General features: G+C 40.6%; 2 protein-coding genes across 3 annotated transcripts; one reads left to right on the forward strand and one right to left on the reverse strand.

Annotated features, from left to right (window-relative positions):
- The first annotated feature begins 28 nt into the window (after window positions 1-28).
- On the forward strand, window positions 29-5,714 carry parp12a (poly (ADP-ribose) polymerase family, member 12a). 2 transcript variants are annotated; one of them, XM_030425833.1, is made up of 11 exons: window positions 29-638; window positions 1,728-1,863; window positions 1,979-2,243; window positions 2,320-2,469; window positions 2,565-2,760; window positions 2,877-3,051; window positions 3,134-3,369; window positions 3,454-3,565; window positions 3,976-4,106; window positions 4,546-4,697; window positions 4,806-5,714. In XM_030425833.1, the coding sequence occupies exons 1-11, from the start codon at window positions 322-324 to the stop codon at window positions 5,057-5,059; spliced, it is 2,124 nt and encodes a 707-aa protein (XP_030281693.1). In that variant the 5' UTR covers window positions 29-321; the 3' UTR covers window positions 5,060-5,714. The 2 variants fall into 2 exon arrangements, with proteins under 2 accessions (XP_030281693.1, XP_030281694.1); XM_030425834.1 differs by having other exon boundaries at window positions 30-638; window positions 3,478-3,565; window positions 4,806-5,193.
- tbxas1 (thromboxane A synthase 1 (platelet)) lies at window positions 5,702-16,410 on the reverse strand. The gene is made up of 14 exons (XM_030425835.1): window positions 16,326-16,410; window positions 15,417-15,566; window positions 14,943-15,036; window positions 13,030-13,082; window positions 12,809-12,905; window positions 12,566-12,682; window positions 10,811-10,899; window positions 10,570-10,718; window positions 10,090-10,220; window positions 9,645-10,004; window positions 9,413-9,501; window positions 9,069-9,206; window positions 7,949-8,111; window positions 5,702-7,294 (listed from the first exon to the last, which is right to left on the reverse strand). Exons 2-14 carry the CDS (start codon window positions 15,515-15,517, stop codon window positions 7,181-7,183), a joined length of 1,695 nt encoding a protein of 564 aa, XP_030281695.1. The 5' UTR covers window positions 15,518-15,566; window positions 16,326-16,410; the 3' UTR covers window positions 5,702-7,180.
- Window positions 16,411-21,891: the final 5,481 nt, after the last annotated feature.

A 21,891-nucleotide genomic window follows, 5' to 3' on the forward strand; every position in this document is an offset into this window, starting at 1 on the left:
TGATGCCTTCACGTACTTACGTGAATCTCTCATCCGTAAACTTCGCAACGAAACAGGACACAAAGGAAGGTTCGGTGGAAACGAGCTCATTTTCTTTGAAACTTTATTACTTTTACAAATTATTTTACACATAGCACGTTTCTTAATAATTACCTTAACGGTTGGCGTACCTTTTCATATCCTCTCTATTTAATTTTTTTAAGTTTCGGTTTCATTTCTCAGTAACCGGACGTCTCTTTCTGTATCGGAGGGGAGCTAGCAGCTCTGCACTGCTCTGCTCTGCTCTATCAAAAGTGTAGTTCAGGCTGAACTCACGTCAAAATGACCTCGATCATCTCTAAATTCATCATCAAGACCCTGTGTGACAACCAGGGATGTTTGGACTTCAGGCGCCTGGATGAGAGGATCGCACAGAGTTTCACTGTTGCGGATTCAGTCCTGCAGAGTGTCCTCTTCGACGACGGTAAAATAGCCATTAAAGAAGGCAAACTAGAGGCTGCTGGTCAGGTCATCAGCCCGGACAGTTTGGTGGTGGCTAAAACCAGCCTGCGACTGTGTCAGAAGAAAGCCGGAGAGTGTGCGCAGTGTGTCGGGTTACACCTGTGCAGGTATTATGTTTGCGGAGAGTGTACGTTCGGGTAAGTTGGAAGACTGTTGTTGTCCTTCATCTTTCCAAGCAGTCACGCTGCTCAACATGACAACCGTGTGGTAATATGTATTAACATTTTTCGATAGTTGTGAGAGACAAGAGATGTAGATGAGAGCAATAAGAAAGTGTGTAGATTTTTAAACTTTAAATCCCCACACAGCCTCACTGCTGTTTTCGCTTTTGATTGGATACTTGTGGGCCTGTACGACAGGCCGATCAACATTTGACTCGCTTCCTGATGTTTTTGCATGTGTTTTGGCTGGACACCTCACACTGTAATCAGCCTATGTGATAAGTTTGCTTCCATTGACCTAGTTTCCAGAGAAGCTCCACCCAACATCAGCCTGAGCACAGGCCTAATAATGACTGAAGGACAACACCTGTGTGAGAGCGCATGCAGGGTGTGAACACTGTGCTCAGCCAAATGTCAAAGTTAAATTGTTGATCTTGTGCTTGGTACTTTAAACCTGTTAAACCACAGAGAAATCAGGAAGAATAAAAAGACTAACCAGTCCAAGAGCCGGTGAACTTACTCCTGTTACTTTGACGGGGTTGTGTCTGCTTTGTTTTGGACTTCTAGTATTATTATTTTTTTACATGTTTATTTATACAACTATGGACTTCTACATTAAGTTATGATTGAGCAATTTGTAACCATGCATACTGTAGTATCTTATTAGCTGCGGACATCACCATGACCTTTGGCCTTTCTTTGCTCTCTGTGGCTTCTCTTGAAACAGACGCACACAAATTGGAGGAAGCTACTAATCTGAGCAGAAAGTGTTAGTGAATGCCGAGAGACAAAAAGCATTTCACAGTTTGACTTCTATGGAAAGGAAACAGTTGTTGACCAAGACCTTAGTGCAAAAAAGTCACACTGTATGACATCTATCTGACCAGAAGATGGCAGCAATTTGCATCCTATTATAATCTTGATCGTAACTTTCCCTGAATAACCCACCTTAAACTGTGTACAGTGATACAGCAGTAATGAATGTTCAGTGGGTGTTTTAAAAAAATAAAAATAAAAAAAAAACTTAACCCCTGAACTATTTTATTTGTGTTGTTAATTTTGCAGACACAAGTGTAAAAATCCCCACAGCCTGGCTTCTCCGCACAACGCTGAGCTGTTGAAGAGATCCGGTCTTCACGATTTGACGGAGAAGCAGCTGTTCCAGCTGTTACTGCAGAATGATCCTTTTCTGCTTCCTGAGGTAGGTTTTACTGGCAACAACAGGAGACTGAGGTGGGAGTTCAGAGCTGTGTAGAAAATCATGCCGATGTCTGAGTGAACATTATATGGTCGCCATCCTCTGTACACTCCTCTAGGTCTGCCCACATTACAACAAGGGCGACGGTGAGCACGGTTCCTGCAGGTTCAAAACCGACTGCCACAAGCTTCACGTCTGCCAACACTACCTCCAGGGTGTCTGTAAGTTTGGCCCTTCCTGTAAGAGAACCCACAATATCAACGTGCAGGGAACGAAGACCTTCCGAGGATTCAGTCAGGAGAATATCAACAACCTTCATGAGATCTACAGAAATAAATTCATCATCATGGAACTACAGGAGAGACGAGCCGCTGCTGTTCCTGGTAAAGAATATAGACTTTGTTGAAAAGTTTTTGAACTGCACAGTAGATTCTAGATATATATGTGTGTCTCCTGCAGCGCTGCCTGAAGTAAGACTCCCCAGTCAGCCGCCTTCCCAGAACAACCCTGGACCCCCCGCTCGTTCTGCTGGTGCATCCAAACCCATGAGCGATGTTGACAAGAATGAAATCTGCCTCTTCTTCATTCGCAGGCACTGCAGCTTTAAAGGTAACACTGAGACTAGTCACACTGTGTAGTTCTGTGTAAAAAGGACATGATGCCTGTGTGTCTGCCACTGTGTAATCGACGCCTCTGTACCATAGATAAGTGTGCCCGGGTCCATTGGCACTTGCCTTACAGGTGGCAGGTTTTAGACAGCGATGGTGTGACCTGGAAGGACCTGCCCAACATGGAGGACATTGAGAAGGCCTACTGTGATCCAGGAAGTGACAGAAACTGCAAGGATCAACCATCACCCACCACCGCCTTGGGGATTTTCAGATTTCTTTCTCTACAAAGGTGCATGAGTGGAGAAGTACACACAGTTCTCCTACAAATAGATTGTCCACCATAGACGGCATTAGCTAAAGTCCCCTAGAGGAAATTGATGACTTTCTTTCACCGCTTGCTTTCAGCTCTGCGTCCCCCGTTGAGCCGTCAGTCGACTTCACGTCGATGACGTATGGAGGGGCTCAAGTTCGTCGCCTGTCCACTTCCTCCTCTGTCTCAAAGCCACCGCACTACATTCTTACAACAGAGTGGATTTGGTACTGGAAGGATGAGAGTGGGATATGGCTGGAGTTTGGACATGTGGGTTGGACTTCACTAATAATTCTTTTTCCTTTTGGTCATTGTCAAACTTTGATGGATCTGTTCTGCTCCTTCTCTTCAGGGTGCTGGTGACACACCAGCCTCCGTCACCTCTCAGACTCTGGAGAACGTGTACCTGGCAGACAGAGATACAGAGATTCCTTTCAGTGCTGGCAAACAGCAGTATATCCTCCACTTCAAAGGCGCACCGGGAACCCAGCAGATGTTTCAGGAGAACATAAGATACAAAACCAGGAGAGAGGTCAGAAGGAGGCCTCGCTTTGTGTCTGCTCAAGATGTGGAGGTGAAGCTGAAGAGGTATTTATTTCTCCATTATTTTCCACATTTTTCATTTCGTTGCCATCCTAATTGGCATTTTGGATCAGGTTAATTACTTGTCAGAGTTCTATTCGTCTCCTCCTGTAGTGGGTCATCACACAGCTCCAGCTCCTCCACAGCTGAAAGTTTCCCCTCCTACTGGGACAAGAATGCCCTTCCAGATTTTGGATACAAGGTATCTTTATTTCATGTGTTATTGTGCTCATCCCATATTATGCTCATTTTAAGGCTGATATTTTAAGGCTTCTATTTTTGGTGTCTTTCAGGGAATATGACATGCTTTAATGCTTTTATTCACCCTCTATCTAAATGCTCCATTTCAGTGTATTGTTCTGACATCACAACTTTGCGGGTAGTCCTGACAGGATGTTTAAAGGCACAGTTGGTAAACGGGGAAAGTAGATTTCTCTGTAGATTGAGCTTTTTATTTTTTAATTTTCCGATAATCAATATATTTTCCAGACCTGCTTTATAATCAAAAAGACGTGGACATCTCACTTTCCACACTATGGGACATTTAAATTCCTCAACTCTAAATGTATATTAAACCCTTCGTTAACTGTACTGTTCTCTGTTGTCTTTCAGCTCATATCTCTCGCTCAATCTGCGAAGGAATACAGTAGGATTGAGACGTTGTTTAAGCTCACCATGCCACAGAGTACAATTAAGAACATCCAGAGGATCCAGAACCCGTCTTTGTGGAAAGTCTTTCAGTGGTAAATCGCAGATGTGGCATTTTTTGTCTTAAAGCAGCTATATGTGATGTTTTTATAACAACAATGTGTGTGACAGTGTTGAAAGGGGTCGTCCACCTTGTAGTGATGAACCCACAGAGGATTATCAGCTGAATCTGCAGCTCTGCTTAGCTGTACACAGCTTTATAGCAGGTTCCAGCTTAATGTTTATTTGTCCAGCCCACAAGTGGACTGTTTTGGTAAACATTTCTCGTAGCATCATAGTCGGTGGCAGCCGGCAGCTGCTTTCTGTGAAAAAGCACTCACGCAGCAGACACTGCGTTTAGGAGGTAAAAGGCCAGATGTTTGTCTCAGGGGTTTGTAGAGATTGAAAACAGAATGTATAGAAGCAATTAATCACCCGTGAGAATTGACTGATTCATCACGTCATCACATTCATGTTTCTACTGTGTGTGTTCAGGCAGAAGGAGCAGATGATGATGAGGAATGGAGGGAAAGCCGTCAATCAGCAGTACTTGTTCCACGGGACAGACGAGTCCCTGATTGAAGCCATCTGTGAACAAAACTTTGACTGGAGGATGTGTGGTGTTCACGGGACGGCCTATGGCAAAGGTACACTTGGCTTTGGTAGCCAGTTCAGTCAAGATGAATTTATAGCATGCACTGTTCACAAAGAAAAAGAAATGTATTTTCTTTAAACGTACGTTATGATGTTTTTAGGGAGCTACTTTGCCAGAGATGCGTCCTACTCAGACAGATACACCAGCAAGAAAAGCCGGAACAAGATCATGTTTGCTGCTCTGGTCCTGGTGGGGGAGTACACCAAGGGAAGCAGTGCTCATGTCCGTCCCCCAGCAAAAAGAGACGGCAAGACCCTCTATGACAGTTGTGTTAACCTTGAGAGCGACCCCAGCATCTATGTTATCTTTGATAAGCAGCAGATTTATCCAGAGTATCTTATCAACTACTTATAAGTCCCAATACTGTTGTTTCCCTTTCTCAAGATTTAGAACAGGGGACAAAGTGTTATGGGACACTGGCACTTTGATGGTAAGCAGTAGGTGGCTTTTTTTTAGGGTTTGTGGAGTTTTTCCTGTGGTGGAGGGAGTATTCAGATACTTCACGTGTAGTAAATGTAACACCCCAGTGTAAAAAAGTAAGTCCTGCATTCTGAATTGTATGTAAAAACTGAGCTGTAGCAACAAAATATACTTAAAGAATCCAAATGAAGAACCAAAAGAGCGGCAGAATGGCCCCTGTGAGGGTTATATTGTATATTAAATTATTGGATTATTATTACTCATGCAGAAACGTTTAAGGCAAATTGAGGTAGAGCTCACATGAACTTTTTTTTATATAGCGTTGCATTCAATTTATAAACATGTTACAATATTTCCTGCTAAAGAGAGAAAAAACTGAAATTGTTCGGTGTGATTATTATTGTGTGCGCTAGTGAATTTGGTGTCAGACATAACTAATATCCTTGGACGTTTTTTTTAATGATTGGTGTCTGTTGATGTAAGAATGTCACAGGTTGTTACGTAATGAACATGCTAGTAATTGCCATGCCATGTCAATCGAATTATGTAACAATAGAACAGACCAATAAAGAGAAATTTCATCATCACATTTTAATTGTACAACAAGCACATTCAGCCCCCTGCATTCAATCACAGCTTCTGATGTATACATGTTGTTTTATAGAAACATCTGAATTAATCATCGGTAAATCATTCTTATTGTGCACATTAAATATTACAATTCATTTCTCAAGAATATAGAAACTCCAAAACATTATCTTAAGTTCTGACTAAGATTTACCTTCCTACATAGGGGGAAAGTTGAGTAACCTTTTCATTTCAATGAGGCGTAAATGTTCTGTAACTATAATTAACAACGTCATTGAGAGGAAAGTGATCAAATGCTTTTTTTATCCTATGATTTAAAGTTGGACCTAATACACACTGAGAAACTTGGGCAAGAAAGGTCTGGTTTCCCATTTTGTGATAGTTGATATGCAATGACTCCAGTCATCAGGAATAAAAACAAGACAGGGATTTCCTCTCCCTGCTCTCTCTGTTATAGCTGTCAGTTGGAGAAATAAAAAGAAGTGCAAACATGACAGGACTGTGTAGGTCATTATATATTCAAATTTAATCAGTAACGCTGATCACAAGGGACAAACCACCCTCCTGCCAAAACATGTTCAGTTCCGTGTCCTGCTTATTTGGGACATCTGGGACTGCTGGTTAATTATTACATACTGTAGTTAACAATCGTTCCCGGGTAGAAGCAGCAAAGAGAGCAGCTCAGCTCAAAAACAGACGGCTCATTTGGTGAAGGAATGTGCAAACTTTCAGATTCAGCTGCCAGTTTACTATTTTATATCATTATATTTAACCACATAGTGCCCAGGATCAATCTCTGCATTTTCAGCTGTTCATTGAATTAACTGCAGTAACTTGTGAAGACAATAAAATAAGTTAAAATATTAAATGCACTTAGAAAGTAATAAAAGAATCAAAGTTACGAAGTGCAAAGAAGAAAAATGGTTAACCTGATTGAAGTGAAAACAAAATCATTGTTCAGATGAATGGTTAATGAAAATATGTTGTAACCTGTTAAAACAAAATCATAATAATTGCTAAATACTGAGGTAGGAGGCTGAGAGGTCCTCTCTCTTAAGTCAAGCATACTTCTATTCTTTTTTCGCTCCCTCCTCTTCATTCACTTGTCCTCCACCTCCCCCCTTCTCCCTTATTATATAATACCAAAGCAACATATGGAGCCATCAGTGGGGAGTTCAGAGGGACCTAAACCACTCACACTTTTTGTGCAAATCATTATCGTAAAGCAATGCCGTTTATCACCTTCTATCCTGTTTCCAGTTCACTCTCAAGAAGAAAGGCACTAAACAAGCACTATGATGGACATGTACAGCGTGCTGTAAGTTGATCAGGGTTAGGTTACCTATGGAAATATTTTCATGTAAGGAACAGGTCCAAACTGGTAACAGACACAGTGTCTGGACTTAAAATAATGCTTTGTAACTCTTTAGGATTGTTTCCACCATTCAATAAGATGAACGCGAGTGTCTAATCTTCAGCTGGAGTAGTCGCTTGACATTCTCCCATGTCTCTGCGTTGAATTTTCACAAAGATGCCATTCTTCGGTCCTAGAGTGCTCGAAGACTTCAACTCAAGAGGAACCTGCACAAAGAAAAGAATGCCACATGTAAAGAAACTTCTTCCATACTTTATGTGTTTGTTATTATGGGATTACGTTCATAATTGATATATTATTTTACACATATTTTTATTGACAATGATTTTGCTTACATTATTAAATTGGAGAGTCCAAGTGATATGCTTTTGGTCTACCACAGCAATGAAAAGAGAACGGCTACACACTCGCTCTCTGCAAAGACTGCTTTGTCTGTTTTATTATGATGTTTGTAAAATCCCCAAGTTAATACAATAAGTGAACATCATACTACTTATGACTACACTGTGATGACTGGATCTCCACTCTCTGATCTCTTATGCTGCTTGATACAGTTTTTATACAAATTCTTATTTTTGTTGGATTATTCACAAAGCCAAACGCTTTAATATTTTATGATAATTTAACCCATGGGTGTATGACGATGGGATGTTAACAAACATAAATGCAGACGTATTTTTCCATTTTCATCTGAGCTGTTACTAGTGTGAACGTTGTTAGTGCTGAAGAATACAGTTTCTTTTTACCTTTTTTTCTTCCACATGTGTAGTGGGTAAATGTGTCATCTGTGTATATGACTCAGTTCTTAGACCGGCTTGAGAACAGATCGATGTTTTTAATGTTTAAAGCGTCCAACCCACCTTGGTCTCAGAGCAGGCCACAATGCTGAACCTGCGGAACACACGCACCAGAGCCATCTTGATTTCCAGTTGGGCCAGCCTCATCCCCACGCAGTTACGGGGACCTGCCCCGAACGGCAGGTACACAAATGGATGTCGCCTGGCTTTGGCCTCTGGTGTAAATCTGGAGATTAACAACAACAAGTAATTTTTTTTTTGCGAATTAAAAGCAGAAGAGAATAGGAGTCATTCAGTAAAAAAATTACATATTTTATTGAGCTTCAATTAAGTTCAATGCAAGTATTTTACTATTTCAATTATGGGCGCGATTTGACGCTTTAATAACACTGATTGTTTCTCTTTGATCATTTTATTAGTGGGCACTTTATTTCAAATCTGGCCCTTCTAAAAAAGTCATTGAATAGGCTTGCTGTACATATTAATGATAAAGAGGTTGACAAGGTTGTAACAAGGTTCATGCAACTTCACTGTTAACAGAAAACATTTTAAAGACAACATGCAGCATCACTTTTGTAACGGTAACAGTAACTTTTCTGTCCACCATATCAGTACCAGGTAAAGATACCAGCAGGTATTGTATTCACGTTGTGTTGTCGCTATGTCAAGGCTATTCACTGCCATGACAACAGGCATGGTGTCCACAAATGCAGGGACCTTTTTATAGCAGACATGTCTCAACAGGAATCTCATACTGACAACAGAAGTTCCATTCCCTATGAGTCATTATAAAGTGACAATGAGCCAGCAGGCACAATACAGTGACCCTGGAACTCAAGCAGCTATTTGGAATTCAGCCGGCATTCATTATTATTTAAACAAGTGTATTTCCTACGGTGACAATTAAAAATGCCTTCTGCAAAGTGTTTTTACTTTTGAGACCTTTGAGTAGTTTCAACCTGAAAGTCATGTGACGACATGTTCGTATTTTTTTTGGGTGTTGCACACCACTTTTCAGTTAGTTGCAGGTGGCGATGGTGCATTTTTTCAAGATAATTCATAATGCCCCATTCACAAATTGTGAGCAAGCACAGCCAAGTCATTTCCTAGATTTGGATGATATTGGCACACAAGGTGCAGGTACTATATGTTTTTCTTATTTACTGTAAGAACAGGCTCCTACCGTTCAGGGATGAACCTCTCAGGCTCTGGCCAGTGCTCGGGGTCGTAGTGGAGAAAGCCTGCTGGGATCTCAAGCGTCGCTCCTTTAGGGAGGAGCTGGCCGTTCACCACACAGTCCTGGTCGATGTCTCTTGCAAACCTTTGTTGGGTGAAAAATGTCATGTTTGATACACTTTCACTACATTTTCCGTCTTTATTGTCTTTGTGATTCCTCTATGATTTTGCTGAGTATAAACATAACTAAAAATGTACAGTATGTACAGAAACAAATGATGGTGTTCATTGTGAAGCTACTAAATCTAATGAAAAACGATCTTTTACCCTCATTTAATGTTCTACATTTACCTGAATCCAGGCGGATAGAGGCGCAAAGCTTCACTTATGACCATGTCTATGTACTTCAGCTCTTGGACATTTGCATAATCTGGTGACTCCTACAAAAAAGGGAAAACAAAGTAAATTCAGCATAATTCAGTAGAGGTTTAAACATAAAAATGAAATAAAAAGTCTGCATGCACTGAATTTGTCTGGTTCTGAGATAAATCCACAACCGTTCACAACTAAAAGCAACACTCACATGTCTGGTGAAGAAATCGTCCACCTCTTCCTGTACTTTCCTCTGACACTCAGGGTTGATGGCCAGCAGGTAGCAGGTGAAGGCCAGCGTGTTGCTGCTGGTCTCGTAGCCTGCCAGCAGAAAGACAAAAGCCTGACCCACGATCTCATCCTCCGTTATCATCTTTTTCTGTGGACGTCTGGTGGGGGACTCCTGTGGGTGAGGACGATCGTCCTGATTGGAGGTGGACGGTTGGGTCTGCTGGTTCCTGTGCTCGAGGTCACTGGCAGATTTGGCTGTCAAAGTGTCTAAGTGTTCCAAAGCCATGGCCTCCTTGCTGGTTCTCGCATCCAACATCAGCTGAAGGAAGTCTCGACGCCTCTACACGCAAAAGATCATCAACAAATTAATTCTTTAAAAAAAAATATCTATAGGAAATCGTAAGTTGTACATCCATGAAGTCCACCTGTTCAGGAGGCTGCTCCTCTCTCTGTTCGATGATCTTCTGGATGCTGTTGATGAAGAACTGATTCATCTCGTCTCGTCTTTTGTTGGGGATGAGTCCCACCAGAGGAGCCGCCAAAAATGGAAAAGCAACTGGACACACAAACCAAATATGTTGGTGCGACAAATGCCAGCTTTACACAGTCACACGCAGGTGTGCAATCATAAAATGTACATGTTTAGAAAGATATATTAACTATTTAATTTTTATCCTTCATTTTCTTCAAATTTACTATCCAATTACCTGGTCAGCCATGATACTTTTGAGACATATTCCCAATCGAAACAATAGAGGATAACAGACCCTCCAGTTTCAACTCAATGCTTCATTAATGCTTTATTCTCTTGCCCCACATTTCTTTCCTATCTAAATCGCTTGTATAAATGTCTCAAATGTGATAATTCACCTAAATAAACAACAGTATAAATCGATTGGACTGACTGAAAAACAGCATGATGGGCCTGAAGAAAGAGAAGGAGAAGAACATCTGTGCGTGGCGGACGAACGGGTCATCGGGGTTGTTCTGCGAGTCCACCTGTGTTGCGAATGCCACACTGGCGATAACATCCATGGTGAAGCAGCCAAAACACCTGCAGGAACAAGTACACAAACAGAAATGTTACAGGGAACTGAAAAGGACAGTGTTATTCTAATGACTGCTGTTCACTGCGCGTGTGATTACTTGTGGATGTCAAAGGCCTCTCCTGACTCAGCGTAAACATTCAAGTTATTCATCAGGGCGTCGGTGGCTGTGTTGATGAGCGGAACCATCTACAGGAAAATATAAGAGACGGTGACACTTCTCATAGCTGCTAAGACTTTCTGGGAAAGGGAAGACACACATCAACCTGTCACCACAACAACTAGGAAAAGGTCAATGTGGTTCCACAAAGAAATAAAGCATCCTAACTCTATACAGCTGGCAAGAAGCCTTTGTAGATCAAAATACCAGTAAATACAAACAGTGGACGGACAGTAACTGCTCTAAGATGTAAATAACAGATGAACATGTGGTGAGCTTTTACAGTTTTTCTTAATTGTTTACACACAAAAACTGGTACTTGAGACAAAATGACCACAACATGTAACTCATGCACCAACCCCCTGAACCAATTCTGCTAAACTACAAGCACAATTCCTGCTTTACACTCAAATTGCAGTTCTAAAACACACTTTTTTCAAAACACTACACACAATTCTCTGCATTTGGCACAATTTTCATGAAGAGAATCTCTTGCTTTCACAAAGAACACTCTGTCATTCAAAATTCTAAAGTGAATTGCCCTACTATGCACACTGACTCATCACATGGGCAAACACCTAGACACACAACACACTCATTCCACCAGAGCAGCTCAGGTACGTTGTCATTTGGGACAACGTAAGTTTCCACTGGGCTGCTCTGGTTTGTAACTGGTTCACTGCCCAACCACGCTTTATCTCCCTCCATATTCTCCATTCCTCAATCCTATTGAGAATTTTTTGTAAAGTGTATGACCGAAATCCACAAATCCACAAATGTGTATACCCCTTCTCCAAGCTATGGAAGATGCATGTGGATGTATAGCAGTTGGTGCTTTTCATGGCTGGATTCACCATGCTAGGTGATGTTTCTCTTGCTGCTTGGCCAGGGAAAACATTGCATGTGATGTGGATGAGGTGCTGTGGCCAGACCGAAACAGAGGAGATCATGCTGCACAGTTTTTTATTTTTTTATTTTATTTTTTACTGTAACTGTGTACAGTAAATTCTTCTGTTGTTTTGTAGGTAGACCGTATATTGTTGTATATGCACTTTGTGTTGGTTGAGATGTACACTGTGTACATTGTTTTTGTGGGAAAAATAAAATATATCTGTTACCGTGTATTTGTGTGTTCTGAGTATAAAAACAATATTCTCAAATATTTTACATCACACTTATGTATGTACTGACTGCAGTTAGTGTAACTGAACAAAAAATGCCTAAGTCATTATGATGAATGAAGAAGAAGTGTTTTCCATTCATCATAGTGTTTTACACTGAGCACATCAGTGTTCAACTTGTTCTTATAAATGTCTATTAATTTGATGGTTTGTGTGTGTCATTTGAAAACAAAATACCATTTTGAGAAGAAATAACATTGTTTTGAATGTAAAGTTTAATTTTGCAGGATAATTGAGGGGTTTTGCCCATTGTGTGTGTGATTTTTGATTTGTGTGTAGAGTTCTGAGAGCATGAGGCATGCTTTCAGAAAATGTGTGTAAACAATGGAGAAAAACTGTAAAGCAAACATGCAGTAAACACTGCGGGGATGAATATTTTAAGTTACTCCTGGCTGAGTGTGTGTGAAAGTGTTGACAGAAAGACAGAAAGGAGCCAATTCAAACAATCTTGGGTGCATGGTGCGTTTGGGTCGTGTCCAACTCCCTTTTGATAGTTAAATGGCGCATATCTCACCTCCTTCATCTTGGCAGCACTGAATGACGGGGTCAGGATGCTCCGTACTCTCTTCCAGCGTTCATTCCTCAACATGAGCAGACAGTCGCTCATGGGCTTGGTAGCAAAGCGGATAGTCTGCACAGAGTGCAAGAGAGGAGAGTACAGGCACAGATATCTATCATGATTAACCCATCAAAGTTTATTTTGGAATCATGTGTTAATACATGGTTTACATTTGCCTGCACTGGTAAATGTCCTCACCATTCTGTTTGGAAAGCTGCTAAAGTCTCTGACCATAATTTGTCTCAGCATGTCAGGGTCTGCTACCACCACCACTGGTCTGCGGGCCAAATAATACCTGAAATACATCAGGGAGAGTCAGATCGAAGAACCTTATGCTTGCTTCTAACAGGTTTTCTAACAAGCAAAGAATTCATTTAATTTTTCAGTGTGCTGATGTAGAAGTTACTTTTTCTACTTACCCACAAACTCTGCCATGTGTCTTTATGAGTTCAGTGATAGGTTTGAAAAAACCCTGAAAAGAAAGTTAAAGAACTCCATCAGACCAAGGTTATTACACCCAAATAACATCCCACCACATCAGAAAGGAAGCACAGAAGCTCTTCTTAAAAACGAAATAACTCAACAAGTCCCATTTTTGAGTCTCATCATCAACTCGTCAAAAACTCAACCCGTCCTGTCAGTGTCATTATATCAACTTTCTCACAAACTGTACCTTTAATGTTGGAGACATTTTGATATTGGGGCTGCTGTCTTCATGTAAATTGTAGTTAAGTCAAAAGTGCAGCTGCATGATATTGCCAAGATATCATATTGCAATTATTTTTATTTATTTACTTATTTTTATTTTTTCACCTTTTGGTTTTTAATGACAGAACAGCTGAAGACATGACAGGAAACAGGTTGAGAGAGAGGGGGAGTGACACGCAGCAAAAAGGCTCCAGGCCGAGACCCGAACTCGGTGCCGCTGCAGTGAGGACAAAGCCTCTGTACATGGGACGCCCGCTCTACGAACGGAGCTAAACAGCGCCTCATATTGCATTAGTAGCACTAGTAATTTGTGGAAATTACCATTTTAGCATCACAATTGTAATTTTCACTGACAAAAGTATTAAAATCATGAAGCCACAAAAGTGGGGAGTAAACAAGATGAACTTCACATTATTACATAAATCACATTTGTGAAGTCAGTTGGGAATGTCGATCAAAACCCTGCCAGGCCACTAGAGGTCACTGGTTAGTCAGGCCAGTGCTGGGAGAAGAGGGAATAATACCCAGCACCCAGTCTGTGAGGGAATTATCAGGCCACCTCAAATAAACCACAGAACTACAAGCCCTTCTTGTCGTCACCCATAAAGAAAGTGCTTTTCATAATACACAGGGAGCAGTTGTAAAAATATCAAACAACTTCGCTACAGTCTTTCTTTGACAACCAAAAGCAGATGTACTGCACACTACAAGCACGCAGACACGACCAGCAACAGAAGTCTTTCACAGCCGCAGCCTTCCATTTCAGCACTTTCTCTCAAAGAGTTCGACATAACTTATCTTGTGTTATGTGAATAAAACACAATAGGTGTCCCAGTTTCACAAATGTTACAAAAACAAAATAAAATTCAACAATATCTTAATCGACTGCACCAAACTGGCATGTAGGTTAATGTACTCTCAACAGTATTTGTCAATAACAGAGTTAGATAAAGTCAATGGAATAATGAGCTCTTGCACGTCAATTCTGATATGATTCATATCACCTGTGGTAAGGAAATGCTGTAACTGTCAATCCTTACTGAGTGAGACATCAGCTAACACGCTCCAAAGAGAGGCGATGAATCCTGCTGGTTTTCTAGACGCCACTTGAGCGACCGTACTCAATTTAAGATACTGAAACTTGCATGACAAACTTGCATGTGACCTACAGGGGCAGGGCCACCGAGACTGACCGAGTGAGCATTAATCATATCACATGCTATACAGAGACACATCCAAATATCATAAAACCTGCAACATCATTATTTGATGTTATATATATATAAAAAATATATATATTTGTTTTAACTAAGGAGTGTTTCTTTTTTAACTTTCTATTTCATAAACAAAGAAAACCAAAAGCATATCATTAATCCAAGGCCAGACAAATTGACGATGTAGTCAAATTACAGCAAACCAAACAAAACAGAACACAGTGTAATTATAATTACATTAAAACTATTTCGGGCTAACACAACATAAAACATTGCTGCATCTGAGTGTTGTTCAATCTGATAAGGTGCCGTAATGAGTTGGAAGTGAGACTTTTCTGAAACCAGAAACAGAAACCAAAGGCAAAGAAGAAATAAAGGTTAGAGAGCTTCCACACGCATTAATATCTCACCTGGCGAAACATGAATATGTTGCCGTAGAAAGGTATTGGCTTCGGATGTTTGATGCCACATCGAGAAAGGACTGAAAAGGGGTAAATTGAATACCTAGAAAACAGAGAAAAAAAGCAAAGGGAGTGAAGAATATTTTGTTTCAGCCCTTTGTTTTCTTAATACAGTCTTTTGCCCAATCATCCCAACAAATCTTGCATGTTGACTGGTGTTCACTGGAGCAAATAAAGCTGCGTGATAAACCCTCTGTTCGTTTGTTAACCGTCTGGACTAGAATATTTTGAGGTCTTTCTTCAAGAGCTTCCCAAAATAATGCAATCAGAAATCTCAGTGCTACAAAGCCTGAAAACATCGACTGATTGAGTGCACTGACTGTCTGAAAGGGCTTGCTGAGTATGCTTTGTGTCTGGTACCTTCTCCTTACTGACAGCAGCTGCAGCATCACAGACAGACTAGGACTCAAACCATTTACTCACCAGTAGAGAAGACCCAGAAAGATGAGGAAGAGACTGAGCGTCACGGAGAACCCACTGGCGTTGACGTGGAACACGTTTAGGAAGTCAACCACGGCCTCCATAATGTCAAACTTCTCTCTGCTCTCCACTGCCACGACCAGATTAAAGCTCCTTAGGTTGAAAAGGGGAACAGAAAATCACTGGGTCAGTGTAAGAAAAAGGATTTTAACTACAAATCACGAGTTCATAAGAAAAAAACATTTATCTGTCTCCACATTTTGCGTGGTTTATCTCTGAAGCAAGGCTCTACATGTAGACCACATCTTAAATATCATAACACAGTTGATAACACACAGCTTACTTCTTCACAATGAGGAAAGCAGATGAAAGAGGGATAGTGGTGGTATTTATTTGTGGGCTGCTCTCAGACCGGTCAGTCTACAACAGATAGGTGTGTCGGTTTTGCGAAACTAAATTCTTTGTTGCTGATTTGTTTCAGCAGCTTTGTCAGTCTGACCTTTCCTCTGCATTTATAACAGTGTGCACAGGTCAATCCCTCCTACTGACAGGCACAAGTGATGCTTTGGGACCTGTTATAACAGAGCTGTGTAGAAGGGGGAAAACAACTACGATTATCATCGCTACGGCTGAAGCACATACCTTCAAACAGCTAACATACAGCATGTCTTTATTTGAGCTGGAAAAACAGCGTTTATTATTCCGAGGTGATGCTGTAACATAGGTCATGTGTGATGCTAGGCTAACGTTACCAGCTACAACCAAGTAAATGAGGTCTACCACTCGTGTATCTCTCCGCTGCACGTCGAGTCACGTTTTCATGAACTATGTCAGCGCTCTTCTTAAATGTGGAGCACTTTAATGTTTAAAACATGAGAAAATCTGGTGTGTGTGTGTGTGTGTACAACTCACCTTACTTCCCCTCACTTGTCATTATTATTGTTATGAAGTCCTTCTTCGTCCTCGTCTTCTCAACGTTACGCAAGCTGGTAGAAATCAGAGCCGCATACTGCCACCTACCGCACGGGAGCGCATTGCAGCCAATGCCAGATTGTTGGAGAGGGGGATTATTGACGCGTGTAGGATTTCATGAAAAAACACAAACAATTGCATGTAGAGCAGATCTGACAAGATAGCCACTGGTAGGTACCATTCAAAGGAGAGCACTCAGTCTTCAGTCACCTTCAAAACTAAAAGCTTAGCCCGGGAAAAAAATCCTCTCAGGCACAATCAGAACACCAACACTTGCAAAACACCAACCAGAGTGAACCAAATCATGATAGGCCCTAATACAATGTAGAATGAAAAACATGCAAATAAAACTGGAAAGAAGAAAGCTGAAAGCCAAAGTAGATTAGAATGATATCTGGCTCTGAAAAAACATCAGGAACTGGCAGAATATCTCTCAGCTGTCAGAGACAGAAAGCAGACACAGCCTAACTGAGAGCAGACCCATGGAAGGCTACTCAAACAAAACATGATTTAAAAAAAAAAAAAACAACCCCAAAACATTACAACATTATCGCTATGCTTTCTCAGCCGCTCTAGCTCTCTGGTGGTTTCTTTCCCCCTGTTGATGTACATTTCTTTCAAGGTTTGCTGCTTTTTCAGCTGCTCTTTGGTGTAGGCTATTTGAGCTCTTGTCTGTGGGGTGCTCGCTAGTATTCAATTTTTAAAACAAACATCTGTTATAATTTTTTGGAGTTTGGCCCCTTTTTCTGCCTTTTCAGCTTTTTCAAATATTTGAGGACTTTGTTTTCTTTATTAACTAAATAACTGTATCTGCCAGAGGTCTGGAAACAATAACATTCATATATGTGATTAACTTCTTTTTTTTTAAGTAGCCTGAAGCAGACAGAGCTAAGACAGTGATAACAATATTCACAATTTTCTCTTGCACAAATCTTTTGTTCATGATTTGGTCTCTGTTGAATTTGATGAGTTTGTTTTTCGTAAGTAGAGGGCTATAACTGACAGAGGTACAGTAATAATTAACAACATTAACAATCTTTAAACAACTCGTCCATGTGTCTTTTCACCAGAAGTATCCTGCAAGTCTTGTTGTATTCCTGTTAAATATTCAGTGACTATTTATATTACTGACTTTGTTGTCTTTAACTTTTAGCATCTTAAAGATGACTACATAATGTCTCACACAGTTATGGTTATACTCTGCATTGCCAAAAGTCTTCTCCAACTCTTAGAATCACTTTTTTTTATTTTTTTTTTTATATATTTCCACTTTGTTGTGTTTTTATGTTTTCTCAGTTTCCTTGATTTCTCCTGACCAGATGAGAAGGATGCCTGACCACAAGATGAGTGGGAGACTGACAGTAACCTGTGTTTTACTGAAATAAGGAAGTAAGTCCTTACTTAGACTTCAAAAGTAGCAAAGGTGATATGAAGATGTCATAAGCTGAAAGTTACGCGCTGATAACTACAAACTCTCTGACAACAGACATTAAAGATGGTTTATTTAGATATGATGGAGTCTACAGGAGAAATGTGGTCAACATCCTGATCTCTGTCAATTCAAAAGAGGAACTGAGATGTCCACTGAACCACTCTAAGATTATCTGAAGGGACAGTGAGTCAGCCAGTGCCAGAGGATGACAGCCTCCTGATTGGTCTAGACTGCCTGCCTACGCAGCCTACTGATCACTATTTTTTTTTCACTGGTTAGGTGTTGAATGCAATAAATGACAACATCAGACATCTAAAATGATAATGTGGTTTGTGGATGTTAGGATGATAGTGATGATAGTCGCATCATTGCAGGTGTCTTGTTATTTGTTAATAATATTTGGCTGAACAGCTTCTAAAAACAACTCTGTACAATTGTTTTAGTCACCAGGGGTCTGTTTCGACAAGCAGGCATGCTGAAGAACCAAATCTTTTGCTTGTGTTTCAGTTATCATTGATACATGATGTCTACTTATTGATGTATTGAAATGACCTCAAGGATATGAAGCCTAAAGTTTGATAGGGTGATACATCAAATGTATCTCATATTTTTGACACACTAATCCATTATTAAAACTTGACAGTTTAAATCATTGAACAACTATAATTTGTTTTAGATACACAAAACAGATCATTATACATGTGTGGACATTTGTTTTGCATATTTTTGGGATGTTTCTGTGCACTATATCCACCCTGATATAGACCCCTCCTACAACAACTTATGGGTCATTTTGTCAATATCTATTAGCAGTTCTCATCATATTTAATTAAAATGTGTGTACTTCGAGTAATTTCAGCAGAAAAGATACAATAGACGTAGAAAACAGATAAAGTTCTCTCACTTTTTAAGAATGATTGTATACATTCAGACTGATATAGGTAGGCTGTGATTGGGCCTCTTTATCTGTCACCCAACTGTGCGGCTCTGCTCCATCACTGACACAACCTACTGCAGGTGTGTCACCATTAGGTTGAGTACGCCAACATTTTGACATTATGATTAAACAGAATAGACTTAGTAGCAAGTTTGAAGCACAAAGAGGCGGGTGACAAGAAAAGTGTCTAGCTGAAAGTTTAAAACAAGATTGATAAGTAGCAGGCGTAACCCTCATATTTGTTCAGCCAAAACTTTGATCACTGGTTTTTGAAGCATGTTGGTTGGTTATAAGGCAGGATACTGAACTGTTAAAACCAGAAGGTTGCCTGTTGCAGTTCCTGAAATGTCCTGTAGAGCGCAATCACACACCATATTATCTTTATCTTGCTGATGATGGCCCTGATGATGGGAAACAACATACCGCGTCAGGATCAGCGTTAACGCAGAGATCTTTATCCCACTGAAGACCAGAGCTAAATCAATAAGTAATGCCTTAAACACATCAATACATTTTGCATCAACAAGCAAATTCAGACATACATCTTAGTCAAAAAAACAACAGTTGACACCATTTATTTAATGACATGAAAGCACAGCTGTTGACAGGGACCACAGGATGATCATATTCTCAGAACTAATAAAATATGGTAATATATTCTAAATATTAACTGCATAACACATTAAGAGCACGCGTTAAAGCAAAACTGTTCATCTTTTGATTTAAGTTAGGATGAATGGCCATTTGGGTCAGTTTTATTTAGAAATAAAAAAAAATAAATAAATGTGCATGTCAGCCTCTACAACTTCCTGTTAAACTATGAGAAGTCACATACGCCGCACTGACACGCTGAGTTCTTTTTTTCATATATGAAGAAAAAAAATTAGTTTTTAGGGCAAAACAAAGAGGGCGAGCAATGCTTGCAGTGCTCATACTGCTGATGTTCACAGTGGCTATTTTCGGGAGCTCGACTCTGAGGAAAAATGAACCACCGGGGCAACTGGGCTTTTTGAATTTAGATGACATGGCGTCCTAATTATGTAGACTCAATGATGGTTACTTATCCGAGTCCTTTGAGGTGTTAAACAAAACTGACTCTGCAAGTTTTCTGTGTGTTTGTGTGTGTTTGTATGTGTGTGTGTGTGCGTGCGTGCGTGTGTGCGTGCGTGTGTGTGTGTGTGTGTGCATCCTGCATGAAGAGGCATGGTGTCAAGATCTCAGTGCTGACTTGTGTACAATGAGCTCTTTAACTTACACATTGTTTTGGCACTTTGAATAGTTTCCAAAGTCTTCAGCAGTGATAGACACTTATAACTGACATATAACTGAATCAGGGATCCAGCTGTTTACCTTCGGCCTCGGGGGTCAAGATAACAACAAAGATAAAGACAGTTGTGGACTAAAAAAAGGATTACATCTGGATTTAGAGGAGGCTCTCTCTCTCAAAGTTCATTCTCCCAAAGTAGAGATGCACAATATTTCTGGTCTGATAAACATCTGACATCCTTTGCACAGCAGGCAGCCAGGCAGGAATAACAATGGGAGCTGGAGTGGCATTAAGCTATTAATAGTGAGACTTTCTGAGGAAGAAATGAGGAGTTGGGTATGGCCTGCTCCGAGGACCGCCAGAGGGCACTGGGAGCCTGAAATGAAACGTTACGACGACCCTTCTCCCCCCACCTCTGCTAGTCTACTACCACTCAGACAGCCTGAAGCCACTGGGTGTCAATGTTTGACGTATGGCTGAATGCAGTCTGAAAGCAGTGTCGCTGAGATGCTGCCCAGCTAGTGGCGCAAATAGGCACATGGTCAGTTATATGCAATGTCGTCATTAGTTTCCAAGCAAGTACTGGTTTGTATCTCATTCTGATGCTTTTCACAGACTTTCAGACCCATTTAAACCATTTAAAATTGTCACAGGCTCCAACAGGCCAGAGTCTGTAGGACAACCTTTAAAAGGGCAAAACACCTTCAGGAAGGCTTCCGTCACACAGAGGTGTAGCCTGCTGTTTTATCAATCTGTTCTTTTATTACAAAATAATCTAAACTTAAAGAGAAACGTAGTTTTCTGTACTTTTATTCCAGGCAGTGCTTGTTGCCTCTAAACACTCTAATCTCCTAAGTCAAGATATCAGAGAAAATATTTGTGCACTGAGAACTCGTTGAAGTTTATTAAATCTGTATGTACAATCTTAAAGAAAAACATGAAGAGTGCTCAAATTTATAATTCATGAGAAGGAGATATTTGTGTGGTTTTGGCTAAGCTGCTCACTCGGGCTGTTAGTGTTCATAAATACTAACTGATTTAGGACCACAAATAGTACATCTGAGTTCTATTTTAAGGTGGAATTTCCCAGCAGGCGGGCCAAAAAGGAAACACTTTAATAGGTTTGAATTTAAGCTCTTAAAAGATAAACACATTTTCACAGGTTGACGTCGCTGCACAGTCCTGCACAAAGCAGGGGAAGACACTTTCCTTTTTCGCCTGGACTGACTAAATGAATCGGTTTAAAGACAAATGTGCACCACTAAAAGGAGAGTAAATTTTTAGGGCACCAGAGAAAAGGCGCTCTCAGCTTTGGCAGGTTATTCAGCGAGGGCAGACCTTGGCAGAGTAACAGGCTGAACGCTGGCAGAACAGTCTCTCTGATGTGTCATGTCTGATGCTTAATGAGTCCAGGTGAAATGTTTGCTGTGAGACAGGGGCAAAGGAGCTAATGAAATCCCTACCACCCCGCCTTCAGAAGCAATTACCTCAAAATAAACACTAACCACCAGAGGATGTGTCAAATAATGTCGAACAGCTCAAGCGTTGCGTTAAAATATTCACAGAAATTCCTTGAATATTTTCCACATTCAAAGGACCCTCCCCAAAACTTCAAGGAACAGAAGAGCATTGCCCGGCCTGCCGCTGTGCGCTTATATTAGCCTCTCCTCTGTGAAATTAGGTTAAGTAATGGAGGCATTAAAAAAAAAAAACTTGGAACGCAGTGGAATCTCTTATCAGTGGTCTGCCTCGTAAAAAGAGCCGCAGCGTCCTTATATCTTTTTTTATTTCCAATCCATTCATTACCAGACCCCATTTGATGGAGACAAAAACAACCAATTACTGTGCAAGTAATGTCAGCTGTGGTGGC

This window comes from Sparus aurata, chromosome 8 (genome assembly GCF_900880675.1).
Source record: "Sparus aurata chromosome 8, fSpaAur1.1, whole genome shotgun sequence".
Classification (NCBI taxonomy): Eukaryota; Metazoa; Chordata; class Actinopteri; order Spariformes; family Sparidae; genus Sparus; species Sparus aurata.